The sequence below is a fragment of the Cynocephalus volans genome, chromosome 8 (genome assembly GCF_027409185.1).
Source record: "Cynocephalus volans isolate mCynVol1 chromosome 8, mCynVol1.pri, whole genome shotgun sequence".
Classification (NCBI taxonomy): Eukaryota; Metazoa; Chordata; class Mammalia; order Dermoptera; family Cynocephalidae; genus Cynocephalus; species Cynocephalus volans.
This window is the reverse complement of record NC_084467.1, coordinates 37939457-37957792: the sequence shown is the minus strand read 5'-3', so window position 1 is coordinate 37957792 and position 18336 is coordinate 37939457. Positions and strand designations below refer to the sequence as shown.

General features: G+C 39.4%; 1 protein-coding gene across 2 annotated transcripts; it reads right to left on the bottom strand.

The window, feature by feature from the left end:
- Positions 1-10977: 10977 nt before the first annotated feature.
- LOC134384705 (cytochrome b-c1 complex subunit 6, mitochondrial) lies at positions 10978-18250 on the bottom strand. 2 transcript variants are annotated; one of them, XM_063106401.1, is made up of 5 exons: positions 18097-18158; positions 14921-14947; positions 14286-14433; positions 14016-14177; positions 10978-11199 (listed from the first exon to the last, which is right to left on the bottom strand). In XM_063106401.1, exons 3-5 carry the CDS (start codon positions 14346-14348, stop codon positions 11167-11169), a joined length of 258 nt encoding a protein of 85 aa, XP_062962471.1. In that variant the 5' UTR covers positions 14349-14433; positions 14921-14947; positions 18097-18158; the 3' UTR covers positions 10978-11166. The 2 variants fall into 2 exon arrangements, with proteins under 2 accessions (XP_062962471.1, XP_062962470.1); XM_063106400.1 differs by lacking the exon at positions 14286-14433 and having other exon boundaries at positions 18097-18250.
- Between the last annotated feature and the right edge of the window lie 86 nt (positions 18251-18336).

Genomic DNA, 18336 nt, shown 5'->3' with positions numbered 1-18336 from the left:
AAAGAGAGCCTCCCAAATTGTTCAAGCTTTAGGCCCAACACTTGACTCCACCAATAGGGATCCAGTGAAGAGGAGGGACATGACAGATACATGGGTTGTTTTTGGTTTTGTTTGTTTGTTTGTTTGTTTTGTTTTGTTTTTTTGTCTTTTTGTGACCGGCCGCACCGCGCTCAGCCAGTGAGCGCACCGGCCATCCTTATATAGGATCCGAACCCGCGGTGGGAGCACTGCTGCGCTCCCAGTGCCGCACTCTCCCGAGTGCGCCACAGGGTCGGCCCCGTGATTTTTTTTGATGACCTGAGTAGGTAGGAATAAAGCAGAGAGATTAAATGAGAGAGGATGACGGTCTGGATTTGTGTGATAGCAGTGAGCATGGAGAGAAGAGGATAGGTTCCACTTCTAATTAAGAGATAGAATTACAGGACTGATTGGCCCTATCTAAAATACTTTACCACCAGTTAATAGCTGTCCTCTTACCCTGCTTTTATTCTTATAGCTTATTACCATCTGATATATATTATCTTATAGTCTGCTAAATTATAACTTTCAAAAGGTTAAAACTATAACTCGTGCAAATATAAAATGAACACATGCCGAAGATTTTATTCCTCATCATAAACTGTAATGTTTGGGAGTGTCTCTTCTACCAGATGGACATCAATTACATCTCTACTGGACAAAATTCATTTACATTACTATGGATAGGAATCATTTGTGTTGCTTTTATTATTATTATTATTATTATTATTATTATTATTACTTTGCATTGCAAAATATATAATGCATTTTCATTATACAAGAATTATTTGTATTGCCATCAGTTTTCTACAAGTTAACCTCCACCTCTTCAAAGGTGTAAGATAGCCTAGTCAATGTAAAGTCAATCAAGGGTGTACCCCATCACTGCAATGAATGAACGCCCAGTAATAATCTACCCATTTACAAGTTCTGGACAGTTTTTCTGGACATGTCTCCCTCACTGGAATGTAAGATTTAAAAGAGCAAGGATTTTGTTTAACTCATTGTTGAATTATCAACACCCAGAACTATATATGGTACATAGTTAGTTCTCAGCAAATATTTATTTGTTTTTGTTGGCTGGCCAATACCAGGTTCAGATCCCCCGGGAACGTGATGTTGTATGACTGTGCTCTAAGCAACTTAGCTAACTGGCCAACATTAGCAAATATTGAATGAGTGAAATATGAGAAGTAAAGATGTAAGTTTTTTCAAGAATTTTTTACAGGGACCTAGGAGTTGTAAGGTGGAGGGAGGTATGTGTATAGAGAAAGGTGGTTTTTTTTAAGCTCATAGACATTTAATGAGGACCCACTGAAGAGAGACTGAATACACTGGAGAGGAGGTGTCCCAGACACACCTGTTCTCAAAGGCTTATACCAAATATGGAGTGTCAGGACCCACAGTCACAACCTGGCCCTTCCAGCCCAGCCTGTTTACCTATCTATAAAATGGGGGAACAAGGGAAGGAGAGTTGGACTAGATCAGTGGTTCTCAAGCTTTTTTTTTTTTTTTGTAGCTGGCTAGTACAGAGGACAAATCCTGGACTGTTAAACTTTTTAGTGTCAGGACCCCTTAACTCTCTTAAAAATTATTGAGAAGCCCAAAAAGCTTTTATTCATCTATTTGTTTATCTATTAATCTCTATTAATATCACTGGATTAGGAATTAAAAGTGAGAAATTAAAAATATATATTTATTTATTTATTTGAAATAACAACAACATCAAATCCCCGTACCGGCCAGCTGCCAGGAAAAAAAATGACAAACCCGTTATATATTAACATAAATATCTTTAAGAAAAATAATTACATTTCTGAAAAGAAATTTAGAGTGTGGCATTGTTTTACAGATCTCTTGCAAATTAACGTATGGTTTACAGGCTGGCCAATTAGCTTAGTTTGTTAGAGCGACACCTGGTAACACCCAGTTCAAGGGTTCAGATTCGGATCCCCGTACCAGGTAGCCATCAAAAAAAAAAAAGTGTGGCTTTAATAGGAAACAGCTGGATTCTCAAAGTTCCTTCCTCAACCTGTTGCAATATGTTGTTTTAGTTGAAGTATATGAAGAAAATCCAGCCTTAGATAAGTAGTTGGAAAAGGGAGTAACATTTTAATAGCCTTCATAGATAACTATGAATATTTTTCTTTGATACTACACAAAATACAAGTGGTGGTTTCCTTAAAGATTAGTGGCGGTGTGAAATCTGAAACCATGTCAAGAACTTTTCATACTCTTATTACGTTAAAATCCATTGGTCAATCCTGTACTTTGAGTGAATTTTTTTTTTTTTGGTAGCTGGTCAGTACGGGGATTGGGGTGAATCTTTTGTCATGCATGAGTTTGTAACATCATGCAGTGGTTATTTGGGAAATTATTGGTTCACTGAGTTATGCAGCTGTTCCAAATGTTTCACATTCATTTTACAATATCAAAAAATCACCTTTGTTAATATCACTAGTGATCTCTTCACAAAAGTCTTTAAAAGTTAGGAAGTTTTTAAGCTGACAATGGTAGATACAAGTTTTTCAAAATCCTAATTTTTGCTTGAAAGCTTGAATTTTATCAGTGGCCACAAATACCATCAATAATTTTCCTTGAAGTGACAGGCTCACTTTGTTCATTTTTTAAGAAAGTGCTAGTATATTAAAATATAATTGATTTTTTTCTATTGATCTTGTATCCTGAGACCTTGCTAATAAATTCAGTTATCACTTTTGTTAACTTTTTTGGAAACCTCTTCAGATATTCTATGCATATGGTTATGTCTTTAAATAAAGATACTTTTACTTCTTTCCCATCTATATGCCTTTTTTTTTTTTTTTCCTTCACTTTGATTCCACTGGCTGGGACTTCCAGTACACCGTTGAATACAAGTGGCGGTAGTAGACATCCTCACGTTGTTCCCATTCTTAGGGGGAAAGCATTCGGTGTTTCACCATTATATATGATGTTATCTGTAAGTGTGTGTGTGTGTGTGTGTGTGTGTGTGTGTGTGTGTGTGTGTGTGTGTGTGTGTGTGTGTGTGTGTGTGTGTGTGTGTAGAAAGCATTCGGTGTTTCACCATTATATATGATGTTATCTGTAAGTGTGTGTGTGTGTGTGTGTGTGTGTGTGTGTGTGTGTGTGTGTGTGTGTGTGTAGAAAGCATTCGGTGTTTCACCATTATATATGATGTTATCTGTAAGTGTGTGTGTGTTTGTGTGTGTGTGTGTAGATGTCCTTTACTAGGCTGAACAAGTTCCTTTCTATTCGCAGTTTGCTGAGATTTTTAAAAATTAATTTAATTTATTTTTTTGCAGCTGGCCAGTACAGGGATCCAGACCCATGACCATGGTGTTATAAGGTGCTGAGATTTTTAAAAATCATGAATAGTTGTTGATCTTCTTCACATGCTTTTTCTGCATTTATTGAGTTGATCACATGGTTTTTCTTCCATGTTCTGTTAATATGATCAGTCATATTGGCTGATTTTCAAATGATGAACCAAGTTTACATTCCTGTAAAAAAAAAACAACATAAATTCATGATATCTTTTTGCATATTGTTGGATTCTTGTGTCATGAGGGATGTAACGTTAGCCTCATAAAATGAGTGTCCCTTCACTTTTATTTTTTGAAAGAGTAATGATTGAGAGAATTCAACAGTAAAGCCATCTGGGTCTGGAGTTAGGTGTTTCCTTTCTTACCTTTTTTGGGGGGTACAGGGTGAGAAGGTAGGGAAGATTCTTAATTATTAGTTCAACTTCTTTAATTGATATAGGGCAGTGGTTCTCAACCAGAGGTGATTTTGCCCCTCCCCCAAGGGACATTTGGTACATCTGGAGATATTTTGGGTTGTTACCACTGGGTGGTCCTTCTGGCATCTAGTGGGTAGAGGCCAGGGTTGAATTTTCTAATTCTTCTTGCATCAGTTTTGACAATTTGAGTCTTTTAAAGAATTTGTCCATTTTATCTAAATTGTTGATTGTCTTCACATGAAGTTGTTCAGAATATTCCATTATTATTCTTTTTATGTCTATAGTAGAGGGAAGCTGAACTACAGCCACAAGCCAAATTCAGCCTGCAGCCTGTTTTTGGAAATACTGTTTTAATACAGCCACACCCTTCATTTACATAATGCCTGTGGCTCGCTTACCTTTGCAATACAGTTGAATAGTTGCCCCAGATACCATGTGACTGCAAAGCCAAACACGTTTACCTCCTGGATCTTTACAGAAAAAGGTTGCTGACCTCTGGTTTATAGGATCTGTAGTGACGTCCCTCTCTCTTTATGTTGTGGGGTGAACGCACAGAGGAATCCGAGGAATCCAAGACCGGTGTCAGTGTTTTAGTTTTTTTTATTTTAGTGTTGCAACTCTTTGTTCAGTGTTATAGCGCCTCTTTTTTGCTTGCAAGCAAGGAAAGCACTAGGAGGAATAAACTCCTAAACCAGTGTCTCCCAGAACAAAGGAAAAGTCTCCCTTATATAGCCTAAATTCCCACCCTTTCCCCTCCCAGGTTCCCATTCAGGTCCTCATGTAAATGAGGGATGCTGTCCTGCTAATTTGGATTGGTTGATTGTGGGGCACAGTCCGTTGGTCACTTTAGGAGCCTAATTTGCCTCTGGCCCCTGGGAGCTTTGAGACTGCTGTTATCTCATAGAGGGCGGGCCCAGGAAGGAAGCAGGCTAAATCGCAGGGGCCAGAGTCTGCAGTGGAGCATAGAGTTTCTAACAGTTTTTTAAGTGGAAAAGGGAAAAGCTTAACAATTAGAAAATCTTAGGGTTCCCTGCAACATTTGTAATTTGTGTCTTCTCTTTTCTGTTCTTTATCAGACTGACTCGAGGTTTAACTATTTTACTAAACTTTTCAAAGAACCAGCTTTAGGTTTTGTTGGTTTTCTCCTTGTTACTTTTCTATTTCATTGCTCTTACCCTTATAATTTTCTTTTTTTTTACTTTTTTACACTTAATTAGTTCTTTTTATTGTTAGCTATCTTTTAAATAAAATTTTTAAATAAGATACAATACCTATTTTATATTTATATTATTTATATATATTTTTTGTTGTTGTTGGGTTTTCTGTTTTTTGGTTTTGGGGTTTTTTTGCAGCTGGCTGGTAGGGGGATCTGAACCCTTGACCTTGGTGTTATAACACCACGCTCTAACACCAACTGAGGTAACTGGCCAATCCCAATACCTGTTATATTTACCATTTCTGGGACTGTTTATTCCTTTATGTAGATCAAAGTTTCCATTAGGTTCACCCCCCCAAACACTTCCCTTACCATTTATTGTAGTCCAGGTCTGCTGCTGATGAATTCTCTCACCTTTTGTTTGTTTGAAAACAATTTTATTTTACTTTCATTAAGGATATTTTCACTAGACATAGGGTCAAAATTTTCTTCTTTCAACACTTTAAAGATGCATTGTTTCTTATGAGAAGTGTGTAGTAACACAAAAAAACCGGGGGGGGGGAGAAGACATAACAACTACAATTTCTTGAAGTTGATACGACAAGCAAACAGAAAGGACATTGTTGGGTGGGAGTGGGGAGAGGGAGGAGGGAGGGAGGGAGGTTTCGGTTATGGGCCACAATAATCAACCACATTGTATATTGACAAAATAAAATTAAGGAAAAAAAAAAAGTGTGTAATTCTTATCTTTGTGCCTCTGTGTGTAAATGCATCTTTTTTCTTTCTAATCACTGATTTTCAGTGATTTGAGGATAATGTGACTTGATGTTATTTTCTTTGTGTTTATTCTGGTTTGGGTCTACTGAGCTTCTGGGATCTATGAGTTTATAATTTTCATCAAATTTGGAAAATTTTAGCCATTACTGCTCATTTTTTTCTGCTTTCCTCCCAATCCCCGGTCCCTTTTTGGGCCACTTAATATTGTCCCACAACTTACTTTGACTTTGTTCATTATTTTTGGTGGATTTTTTTCTCTCTGCTTCAGTTTTTAGTTTCTATTGCTATGTCTTCAAATACATTCCACTATAGTGATTTTTTTTTCCTTCTATAGTGCCTAAACTTTTAATCCTGTCCAGTGAATTTTTTATTTGATACTGTATTTTTAAGCTCCAGAAATTCCATCTGATTCACTTTTATACTTTTCACTTCTCACTATGTTCATGATTACCTTTAAAACCTTGAGCATATTTGTAATAGCAGTTTCAGAGCCTTTGACTGCTATTTTATCATCTCAGACTTTCTGGGTCTGTTTCTAGTGATTATTTTTCTCCTGGTCACATTTACTTGCTTCTTTGCATGTCTAGCAATGTTTTATTCAGCGCTTGGCGTTATGAAATTTACATTGTTGGATGTTGGATTTTATTGTCTTCCTTTAAAATGTTTTGGACTTTGTTCTGACAGGCAGTTAGATTTTTTGTTAATAAGCTCAATCCTTTCAAGCTTCCTTTTTAAGATTTGTTAAGGCAAGTCTGGGGTAGCCTCTCTCTAAGGCTAGTTTAGCCCTATTGCTGAGTTGTTCACTTCTGGACTTGCTACCCAACGCTCCAGGTGTTCAAGTTCAACAGGAACTCCCCACGTTAGCTGGTCAAAACTCAAACATCTTCCAGCCCTCTGTTAACTTCAAGAATTGTTCAGTTTACAGCTACCCAGTAGTTCTTTGCCTGGCTTCATGGAGTTTCACCCTATTCATTTGCAGCTTATTATTTAGCAAAATACTCAGCATCCTGTAAGCAGAATTCTAGAACAATGTCTCTGGGTAATTGCCTCCTTTTTATGATAAAATAGGTATAATAACAATTTACTAAACATTTACTAAAATCTGGGTAATGGGTTTAGGGAAGTTCAGCTTTGCAGTACATTTGAAATTTTAATAAGATTTTGGAAAATTATCAGATTACATACAAATACAATGCCAACATTTATAAAGGTATCTGTGAGATTATATGTCACTGTGAAATGGGTTCTAAGACAGTGTATTAGTCCATTTTTAACAAAATACTTGAAACTGGATGATCTGTAAAGGAAGACAAAATTTATTGCTTACAGTTTCTGATGCTGGGAAGTCCAAAGGCCAGGGAACACAACTGGTAAAGGTCTTGGTGGTGGCAACAGAGATGGCAGGTATCATATTGCAAAAATGGCAGAGCAGAGAGCAGAGCAGAGAGAGCAAGAGAGACAGATTCTCTTCTTTCTTCCTTTAAAGCCCTCAGAACCACACCCTGACCACCATTTTTAATCTGTTCACTATGGCACAGTCCTACAATCTAATCACCTCTTCAAGGCCCCACCTTTCAATTACCATAATAGGATTTCCCACTCTCTTAAGAGTCACAGTGGGGGCGAAGTTCCTAATACATAAAACTTGGGGGACACAATTCAAGCTTCAATGAGTTTTGGGGGGACATAATTCAATCCACTACAGTCAGAAGTGGCTGGAAAATGCTGGCTGTACCTGTAGCTTGGATAATAGATTGACTTTGTCCCATTTTTATAAACATAATCCTTCAGATTCTCAGAAGCACCATTGTCACAAGTTTATCTATGAAGGTTTCCTCAGTCTTGCTGGCTGTACTGAATATCAGCCTGCTGATTATTTCTGAAGCACAAGGCACTCATTTTTGGCATGACTTACTTTCTATCTGTGTTTAACCATTTGTACAAGTATATAGGTCTTTCTCATGTGCAACCAGAGGTTGCAAACTAGTAAGCCAAATCCAACCCATAGATATATTTTATTTGGCCTGTATACTTTCCAAAAGTTAGTTGACCACATTTAAAAATTGAGATATTTCACATAAAACTTGGATTTCTGGCTCCTTGACAAGAGATCTGGCAACACCAGGTCTGCATTCCCACGTACAACAGTGGCTGGAGTAGAAAAGGTCCAATGCCTACAGGGCCTGCTTCTCTCAGTTATCGTGCAGATGGTTGAGTTTGCAACTGCTAGACCTCCATTCTCTAATATGGTAACCACTAGCCACACATGGCTACTTTAGTTTAATTAAAATTTAATTAAAATTAAATAAAATTTAAAATTCAGTACCTCAATTACATTAGCCACATTTCAAGTGCTCAATAGCCATATGTGGCTAGTGGCTAGCATATTATTGGACAGTACAGAAAACTGCCATCATCACAGAAAGTTCTGTTGGATAGTGCTGACCTAGCATGTCCTTGTCTTGCTAGGTGACTACACCAATTGTATGGCTATGCTAATGCTAGAGCCTGGTTAGGGCAATTGTCAGAATCCTACCGAGGTGGCCAATTGTATTGCTAAGGCTAGGGCCCATAGACCCTTCAAATGCATTGTACAGACTGGGCCACCAGACCCGACATGCAGGTCTGAGTTAGGTAATTGGGAAAGATCCCGGGAGCTGTTGGCAGATGACATGAGCTCAGTCCTCAGCTTCCTCAGCAGCGGCAGTGGCTTACAGCAGATCCAGCAACAGCGGCAGTGGCAGCAGCATCCCCGTGGCCCCCCACATCCCCGGGGGCCTCCCAGGGACAGGGGGGCCACCATGGATCAGAGCCATTTCTCCTTTATACTTAAGTCTGATAACCCAGGATACCTGGGCACACATACGCAATTACATTAGACAACCAAGGAACACCTGGGCACACGTGCATATTTACATCAAATGCTCAGGAAGATTTCAAACCTTCTGAGGGATCCAGACCATTTATCTTTACTTTCCCTACTGTGCTCCCAATTGAAACAGGGAACATGTCCACTATCCCTTAGGCAACATATATTACTAGCAATACTGTGGAGCCTTATCCTGATTTACTGTTTTTATGGGAAAATTCTAACACAAGACATAGGAATGTGGAGAGCTCACATTCCTAGCTGTTGCTAAGTCTGAAGTCAGCCTCTATTATACACATTTGGGATTTTCTGAGGTTGTTTTTAATAATTTCAAACTTTAACATTGATATGTCATAGACATCTAGTATTAAGACTTCATTGAAGATTCAGCAAGTATCCCAATAATTTCCTTAATAACAAAAGGATCCAGCTCAGAATCACATGTTGCAGTTACCTTAAGTCTCCTTCAGTCTGAAGCTTCTTCAGTCTTTCATAACCTTGACACAAGTGAAGATCTTATACAATGTCCAGTTTTGCAGAATGTCCCTTGTAAAGCTACACGACTACACCCGTTGTTGGGTTAAGGCAATAGCTACGCTAATAAAATGGCTAGGCATTTCATAACTAGCCAAAACGTTTCATTATTTTAGTTACACTAAGTTTCCATTTGTATTGTCAAGGCTAGGGTTTGGACTCTTCAAGCCTGTTGTACAGACTGGGTCACCAGACCCCTCACATGCAGGTCCACACTAGGTAAATGGGAAAGATCCTGGGAGCCATTGGTAGACAACACAAGCTCAGCCCTCAGCAGTAGCAGTAGCAGCAGCAGCAGCCACCGCCGCCGCTGCCGCCGCCACCCCCGCTGCCGCCGCCACCCCTCCAGGCATCCCAGGGGCACTGGCAGCAACAGCCTCCAGCAGCAGTAGAGGCATCCCGGGGGCAGGGAGCCCTGTGGATCAGTACCACTCGTCCTTTATACTTAAGTCCATAACCCAGGACACCTGGGTGCCCATGCACAATTACATTAGACAATAACCAAGGAACATCTGCTCACGCGTGCATATTTACATCAAATGCTCAGCAAGATTCTGAACAACTGAGGGGCCGTGACCATTTCCCTATATTTTCCCTACATCTTCTTCACCAAACTTTCAACTAATCCATTTATTGATATTAGTATGGATTAATGGATCCCTATTTTATTCAATGGAGTATAAACCAGTACTATCTCAAATTGTCAATGCTCAAATTGTCCCAGATTTGGCTGGTGGTTTTTGTGCACTTTTGACATGTCCCTATCCTTCTTTGAGCACTTCCTTCTTTCTGGAATAAAATGTTCCAGGCTTATCTTATACTTTCCTTGTCTCAGCCCAGGAATCACTCATTTCTCCAAAGAATCCTAGTTCCCTTTATTGGACAATGAAGCCCTATTTGTGGACAGAGCTAGAGAATATATGCATTCCTTACATGTTGGGAAAATATAGAAAAATGGTCAGAGCCCCTCAGATGTTCAAAATCTTGCTGAGCATCTGATGTAGATTTGCACGTGCGCCCAGGTGTTCCTTGTTATTGTCTAATGTGATTGCGTGTGTGCACCCAGGTGTTTTGGGTTATGGACTTAAGTATAAAAGGACTAATGGCTGATACGTGACACTTCTCGGGACACTACGGGAAGCCACTAGGGTGGCTGCTCCTGGCTCTGAATAAAGCCTATTAATTTTTCACCCACGGCTCCCAGGACCTTTTCCTATTACCTATCTCGTAGATCTGCATGTGGAGGGTTTGTGACCCAGTCTGTACAACGGGCTCGAGGGGTCTGTGAGCCCTAGCCCTAGCTCTACACTACATATACACGTACTAGCATCTTGTGTATTACTTATTTACTAAATAAATCTACCAATACCTAAATGCCACAGGGTTCATTTTTTTTTTTTTTTTTTTCCTTTTCTGTATTTGTAACTCCATTTTCTAATTGCTAGCTCCCATTATCCCCAATATACTTACTTATTGGATCAACCATCCCTATATGTAAACAGTATCCCATTGCCAGCCGCACCTATATAGGTGCCCTTTTCACATCCCACTTGGATGCCAGCATCACTCCCACATGACCCTACACCCTCCTCACTCCCCATTTAAAAAAATTTTTTTAAAGAAAAGGACATTTGTTGGACACTAAAACCAAAAAACTGTCAAAAGATACTTTCGAATGGACTATGTATTTAATATTAAGAAATCACTGTTAATTTTAAGTATGATAAGGCATCATGGTATATAAAAAAGTCCTTACCACTAAGAGATACATACTTGCTAGGTGATGGGTATCTGGAGGTTAGTTGCTATTCTATCCTTATATATGTTTGAAAATTTCAAACTAAAAAAAATTCTAAATTTAAAAAAAAGGACAGGAGGCAAGTCTGCAGCTCACAGGACTTTATTATGATGAAATCACTGTTAATTACATAGAAGCTACTTGCCTAACCAAAAATCCATGAGGTTCACATGAACTTACAGTTACACAGATTGGAACCAAATGGCATGTTAAAAACCATAAGGAAATATCCTGATGCCCAGGTGATGAAGGCTGGGGTGAATGAATCTGCACATTTATTTCAAGCTGTTAAAGAGTTTGTGGGCCACCTAGAAGGGGAAAAGAAAAGGTGTCATCAATTGCCAGCTTTAATGTCATGCCTTACGAGGTCCTCAATGACTGGGAACAGTACTGCCTATTTTCTCACCACTCCTCACAACCCTACACAGCACTTAAGCCCTAGTGAATGCCCTTCAGTCTCGTGAATACTATCTCACTTCTATATGAAACTCTCTCCCACTTTTTTTATCTTTTATTCTTCCTTCACAACTTAAGTTTACATGTCATTTCCTGCAAGCCTTCTCTAAACAAGCCCCTATCCCCACAAAAATCTGTCCCTCCTGTCTTCCCCACAGAAACTTGTACCTCTCATCACAGTGATATTAATATAATATATTAATTCAACAAATATTTATAGAAAACCTACTATGTGCCAGGTACTGTTCTAAGTGCTGAACGAGTTATAGTTGTAAATAAGCAACATCTCTGTAGGTTACAGAACTTAGAGAGTAATAACAGAAATATAATAAACACATAAATAAGGTAACTTCTGATAGTGGTAAATGCTATGAGGAAAATAAATTGGGGGAAAAGAGTGAGGGGAGGCCATAGCAGCTTTAAATATGGGTGTCAGTGAATACCATCCTGAAGTCACACCTGAGAGACTTACCACAGATTAGTAATTGCTCTATTTCTGTCTCCTATGTTGGTTCATAAACTCAGTAAAGGAAGAGACCATGCCCGTTTCACTCCCAGATCCTAATGCAGTGCTTGGTGCAAAAAAGTTTTTGTTGAATGACTACAAAGTGGAAAAGGGACATCGCCAGGAGGGCACGTAAGAAGGGAACAGATCATAATTTGCCTGTTTTGGACATTTCACATAAATGCAATCATATAATATATATGACTTTGTGACTGGCTTTTTTCCCTTTTCATGTAGCATAATGTTTGCAACATTATCCATGTAGGATTTTCAGTACTTCATTTTTTTTTTTTTAAACTGTGGCAAAATATACGAGTACATAACATAAAATTCACCACTTTAATCATTTTAAACTCTACATTTCTGTGGCATTAAGTACATTTACATTGTTCTACAATCATCAATCTCCAGAACTTTTTCATCTTCCCAAAGTGAAATTCTGTACTCATTAAACAATAACTCACCATTTCCCCTCCAACTCTTGGCTACCACCATTTCTGTCTCTATAAATATGACTAGGTACCTCATATAAGTGTAATGACACCATATTTGTCCTTCATGACTAGCTTATTTCATGTAGCACAATGTGCTCAAGGTTCATCCACATTGTAGCATGTGTCAGAGTTTCCCTCTTTTTTAAGGCGGAATAATACTCCATTGTATATATATAGCACATTTTGTTTTTCCATTCATCTATCAACGGACACTTGGGTTGTTTCCACCTTTTAGCTACTGTGAATAATGCTGCTATGAACAGGAATGTACAAATATGTTTGAGTACCTACTTTCAATTCTTTTGGCCTATTCTCAATTCTTTTGTGTAAATACCAGAAGTAGAATTGCTAGATCATAGGTTTAATTTTTTTGAGGACAGCACTTTTTTTTCCAAATAATATTCCATTTTATGAATATACCACATTTTATTATCCATTTATCAGTTGATGGACACATGTTGTTTCCACTTTTTGGCTATTGTGAATGTTTATATGAACATTTGTTTACAAGTTTTTATGTGTACATATTTTCATTTCTCTTGGGTATATACCTAGGAGTGTAATTACTGGGTCATGTTAACTCACTCTGTGCTTAACCTTTTGAGGAAATGCCAGACTGTTTTCTTTTTTTTTTTTCTTTTTTTTTTTTTTTTTAAAAAGATGACCGGTAAGGGGATCTCAACCCTTGGCTTGGTGTTGTCAGCACCACGCTCAGCCAGTGAGCAAACCGGCCATCCCTATATAGGATCCGAACCCGTGGCCTTGGTGTTATCAGCACCGCACTCTACCGAGTGAGCCACGGGCCGGCCCCAGACTGTTTTCCACACTGACTGTACCAATTTATATTCCCACCAGCAGTGTATAACATTTCTAATTTCTCCACATCCTCTCCAGCACGTGTTATCTTTTTGATTACAGGCATGCTAGTGAATGTAAAGTGGTACATCATGGTGGTTCTGATTTGCAGTTCTCTGATGGCTAATGATGTTAAGCACCTTTTCATATGCTTATTGGCCACCCAATTACTTTTTTTTTTTTTTAAAGATGACCAGTAAGGGGATCTTAACCCTTGACTTGGTGTTGTCAGCACCATGCTCTCCCAAGTGAGCTAACCGGCCATCCCTATATAGGGATCCGAACCCGTGGCCTTGGTGTTATCAGCACCACTCTCTCCCGACTGATCCATGGGCCGGCCCTTGGCCACCCAATTACTTTTAACAGAAGCAACCATATCAAAATTTGCCTACATGTAATTTATGTAAAATACCATACTGTTACACGCAGAGTCAAGCACAAGTTTACTTTAAAATTTTTTTTTGACCAACTACTATGTACAAGACACACTGGACAATATGTTATTTTAAAGAATAGTCTGTTACTTAATACAAAATCCAGCATCCCCCACTGTTTAACAGTGCAAGATGGGATATTCATTTTCCTTCTTTGAGCCTTAGTTTCTGTATGTAAAATGGGGATAATGATACCTATCTCCAGTGGAAGTGGTAAGGATTAGGTAAGATTACTTATATAAAATACTTAGCGTTGTACTTGACATACATTGGGCCCACAGTAAATACTTATGGGCCTATCCCTAGCATAGAAAGGTTGTCAGCACCAAGTCTTCTTAGCCACAATAAGCTTTCCCCTTCCTGATTACCAACTGACTTACACAGTGGTCCCTTGCATGCAAGAAGTCTAGGAGCTCCTCTGTGCAATCCTCTTCTGTCTCTGATCGGGAGGATACACGCTGATCACAGAGCTCTAGCCGCTCCCGAGCCTTTACACATTTCTCCAGCTGCTCGCAGTGCTCTCTCACTGTTGTTAAGGGATCCTGAAGGAGAACAGAAAAATAACAAAATGGGGGTATTAGAGCAGACCCACGAAATACATATGCTTTGATTAATACAACCAGCAAACCAAGGTGCTGCCTCTGAATTACCGTGCAGAAGGCCAGCTGGCAGAGCCACACTGCCGACAGAAATGGCAGAATGGGGTCTCCCATTCAATTCTGATGCTAAGTAGTAGGGAAAAGTTTCACATTCCTGCCTTCCAATGTTGCCAGTATGCACTGAAAGCCTCAGTCCTATCTGAAAAACAAGGTGGTAAAGGAAACCTGGCAAAACTTGAAGTTTTACAGGAGGTCTATAGGAGGCCTTACTTGTTAACACAGCATTTTGGGATATGTCATGTCTGAAATTTCCATTCTCCTGTCTAAGAACCAGGCCTATGCACCCCCAGCTGCCCAGCTAGAAAGGGAATACTGATATAGAGAAGGACCATCTGAGAAACGTTCCTTCCAGAGTTCTTTGTTAAACCACAAGTGGCAGAGGATTGAGTACCAGGCCCTCAAGATGCTGTCTACTCCCTAGAACCACAAAAGAAGAAGCCCCAAGCCTAGAATTAACTCAGTTTCCCAGGCCCAAAATCCCAAACACTCCACTGCACAGGAAATATTAAAGCTTATTCCACCCCATTCTCTCCAAGGTGTCAAGTAAAGACTCATTAAAATGCCCTTAAAGAGTTTCATGAAGATCAAACTTCCAGAAATGGTTCCAAACCTGAGACAGCTCTTACCACTAATTCCTCCTCTTCCTCTTCCTCCTACAAAAGGAAAACAAAATAATGTCAGCAGCAATTTTATGACATATATATTCCTGAGTTGGTAATTACTGAGGATAGACATTGTATTAATCACGTTATTTTATTTTCTGTATTTTACGATGTTTGACATCTTAAGGGACTTGCTAATACTGGAGCTAATCCTGCCCTCCCAGGGCTAGCTGATTTTGAGAAATAGCAAATAACTTGCCTGCGATCATGCCTTTCATACACAGCCCAATCAATCCAAAGCCCACGTAGCCAACCATCTCTTTATTTAAATCTCATATACCAAGCTCATACTTCTTCTCTAAAGCACCCCAGGGACAAACACGGACAACTAGGGACCAATCATACAGCCCAGAGCCCAACAAAATTATTCAAACTATCCAGTTCTAAATTTGATCAAGCTTACCTACTCATGCATCACCCATTCCCTCCCACAGAAACCAGGGCACTGAACCATGCTTTCACCCTCACTCCTTCTGCCTCCTGACCAGCCTTGACACTTCCCTGAAACTTCTCCACATAGCCCTGCATTGTGTAGCATGCCCTCTTCTCTAGGGAACTATAGGTAATAAACTCTTCTTTCAAAGGCAATTGTCTCCATGTCTGTCATCTTACTATACCTGATCAAAACAAATCCCAGGTACATTTCAAGACAAAGAAACCATCTCCATTTCATTAGCAAGAACCTAAGTGTTCATAACACTCTACAGTTTATAAAGCACTTTCATATCTGTTACGATTTGGTTAATCACAACAGTCCCTTAAGGAAATTATCCCAGTTTAGAGATAACAAACAGTAATTAGACATTTTCTGATACAGATTCAAGCTGTCAGATGTTCACATGGTACCTACATAACTCAAAGTATTTTGTTCTAGATTCTGGTAAGTCCCAGTATTGCTAGAAATAGCTAAACTTAGTCATTACATCCCAAACCAAGTTAGGAGGAAAACTCATTTTTTTCTAGACTCTGATCTTGAATTTGAAATATGAAAATGGCTAAACTTAAGCTATTCTTTAGCCAGAGCTTAACTAAAAATGGTTATGGTCACTGCTTTGTGGCTTACTGAACTCCCTGAACCCTAAGTGGACTAAATATCAATAAATGCACCAAAGGTCTACACAACTCCATGAACTTGGAAACACCAAGACCTCCTATTTACTTCTTCTTCTTTTTTATTTATTTATTTATTTATTTTATTTTTTTTTTAAAGATGACCGGTAAGGGGATCTTAACCCTTGACTTGGTGTTGTCAGCACCACGCTCAGCCAGTGAGCGAACCGGCCATCCGTATATGGGATCCGCACCCGGGGCCTTGGTGTTATCAGCACCGCACTCTCCCCGAGTGAGCCACAGGCCGGCCCCTCCTATTTACTTCTGATTCAAGTATACAACCTCACACTTAGTTTCCTTTCTTCCAAGGGGAGGAATGAAAAAACTTCCTATGGGCATAAGCATAGGCCTAAATCTGGGGCATAGCAGAAACTGCTCAGTGTCTTGACAACCAGGTGTCCACATTTGGAGGAAGAGAAAGAAAAGGTAAACAGGGAAATAAAAAGAACTAACTCAGCAATCATTATGTTTTCAAAATCCCAAAACAGTCTCTACCATGGCATTCAGGAAAGGGACCAAAGCTCACACAGGCTGGAAGTAAGGGATAGGGCAGATTCAACTGTAACCCAGGCTATTAATTTTCACAATGGCAAAGATTTCCTCTAAACATGAAGATGCTATTTAGGATGTAAATTCTAGTTTTTCATTAAACGTGGTTTCCTAATCTTGCTCTTTTTTAAAAATTCATACTGAAAAGTTTTCCCAAAGAAACTAAAATCATATTCTGCCTGAGTGAGAAACCAGAAAGTAGTATCCTAGAAGCAAAACCCTTATATCATTTCCTTATTAGCAATTATCCACCCCTGATAATTTTAATGTCAAAAATATCATGGCATGTTTTGGAAAAACAAATCCAAATAAAAGTCTAAATGTGGACTGCTTCATGTAAAATTTCCAGTCAATGAGAAAAACTAAGGTCACACTTAAATAAAAAGATTTAATCCCCAAGAATTATGAGCTTTTCATAACATCCCAGTTTTCTTAATTTTAAAACTGCATATTCACTGTTTTTCTCATCTACTGCTGTGGTCAGCCCTGCTGAACTTTCTAAGGCAGGCTCCACTTCTTTCTGAAAATAATAAGACTAGGAAAAATTAAGGGATAAATGAATTTCCAACTATTCTGAACCCATAAGCCCAGAACGGTTGCCCTGAAGTAACCAGAGAACCAACGAATAGACAGGAATTGAAAGTGAAAACAAAAAACTAGTAGCTTTGGTAAAGCTGTGTAGCACTATGGGTTAGAGTCCTGGCTCTCTCGTACCGTGTTCTTTGGGTTCAATTCCCGGCTGCACCTATTTGTTAGCAATGTGTCCTTAGACAAGATATTTAACCTATGTTTGCTTCCTCATCTGTAAAAAAATGGCAGTAATAATAGCACCTAATACTTACCTCAAAGAAATATTGTATAGATTAAATGAATTAGTACATATAAAGCACTTGGAATAGTAAGCAGTCAATAATAAATATTATTATATCAGCACACTTACTCCGAGAAAGAGCTCCCTCTTTCATCACAGAATTATACTGCACATTACCACATTGTCCCCGAAGACACACACCTTCCCCCGCCCCAAGAAAAATAAACTACTTTTTCACAGAAACTGGTATAAGACCAGATATCCTGAAACTCCATGGAAGATATGGTAGGGACTCTTGACCTGAGCTGGGGTAAGAACTAGGGTTGGCCTGTTTGCTCCCCAAACCTGTCAAAACCAAGGTCTCGGAACACCTGACTTACTGAAACTATAGATAGTAATTTTACAAAAGTTTAGTCGATTTAGCATTTTCGCTCTCGTTAAACCTTCATCACATTCATAGGATGGGGAAGCCGAGGCCCAGAGAAAGACTAGTCATCTACTTGCTCAAAGTCACTCGATGAATTCTGGGGAAGGGTCGAGGGAATCATGTCTCCAGACCCTGCAAACCCTAGGAGAGAAACCGGGGCTGAAAGTGTCAGGGTGTGTTTTGGCGGGCTAGGTCCTCGGCCTTTGGGCAGAGAAGCGTGTCGAATCGATCGCCTTGCCTTACCTCGTTAGGATCTCCGGACCCGGTCAGCATCTTTCGTTCGTCCTCCAGTCCCATATCTGGCTACTAGTTCTGGATTCAACACGAGCACCAACAGCGGCGCCTACTCCGCTTCACGATCAAGAAGGACTTGTAAGGGTCACTCAGCGGATATCCGGCGATCTGGACGGAAGTGCGGCATACTCATCACAGTCGCGAACACACGCTCCGATTGGCATGTACTACCGGCCGTAGGCAGAGGAT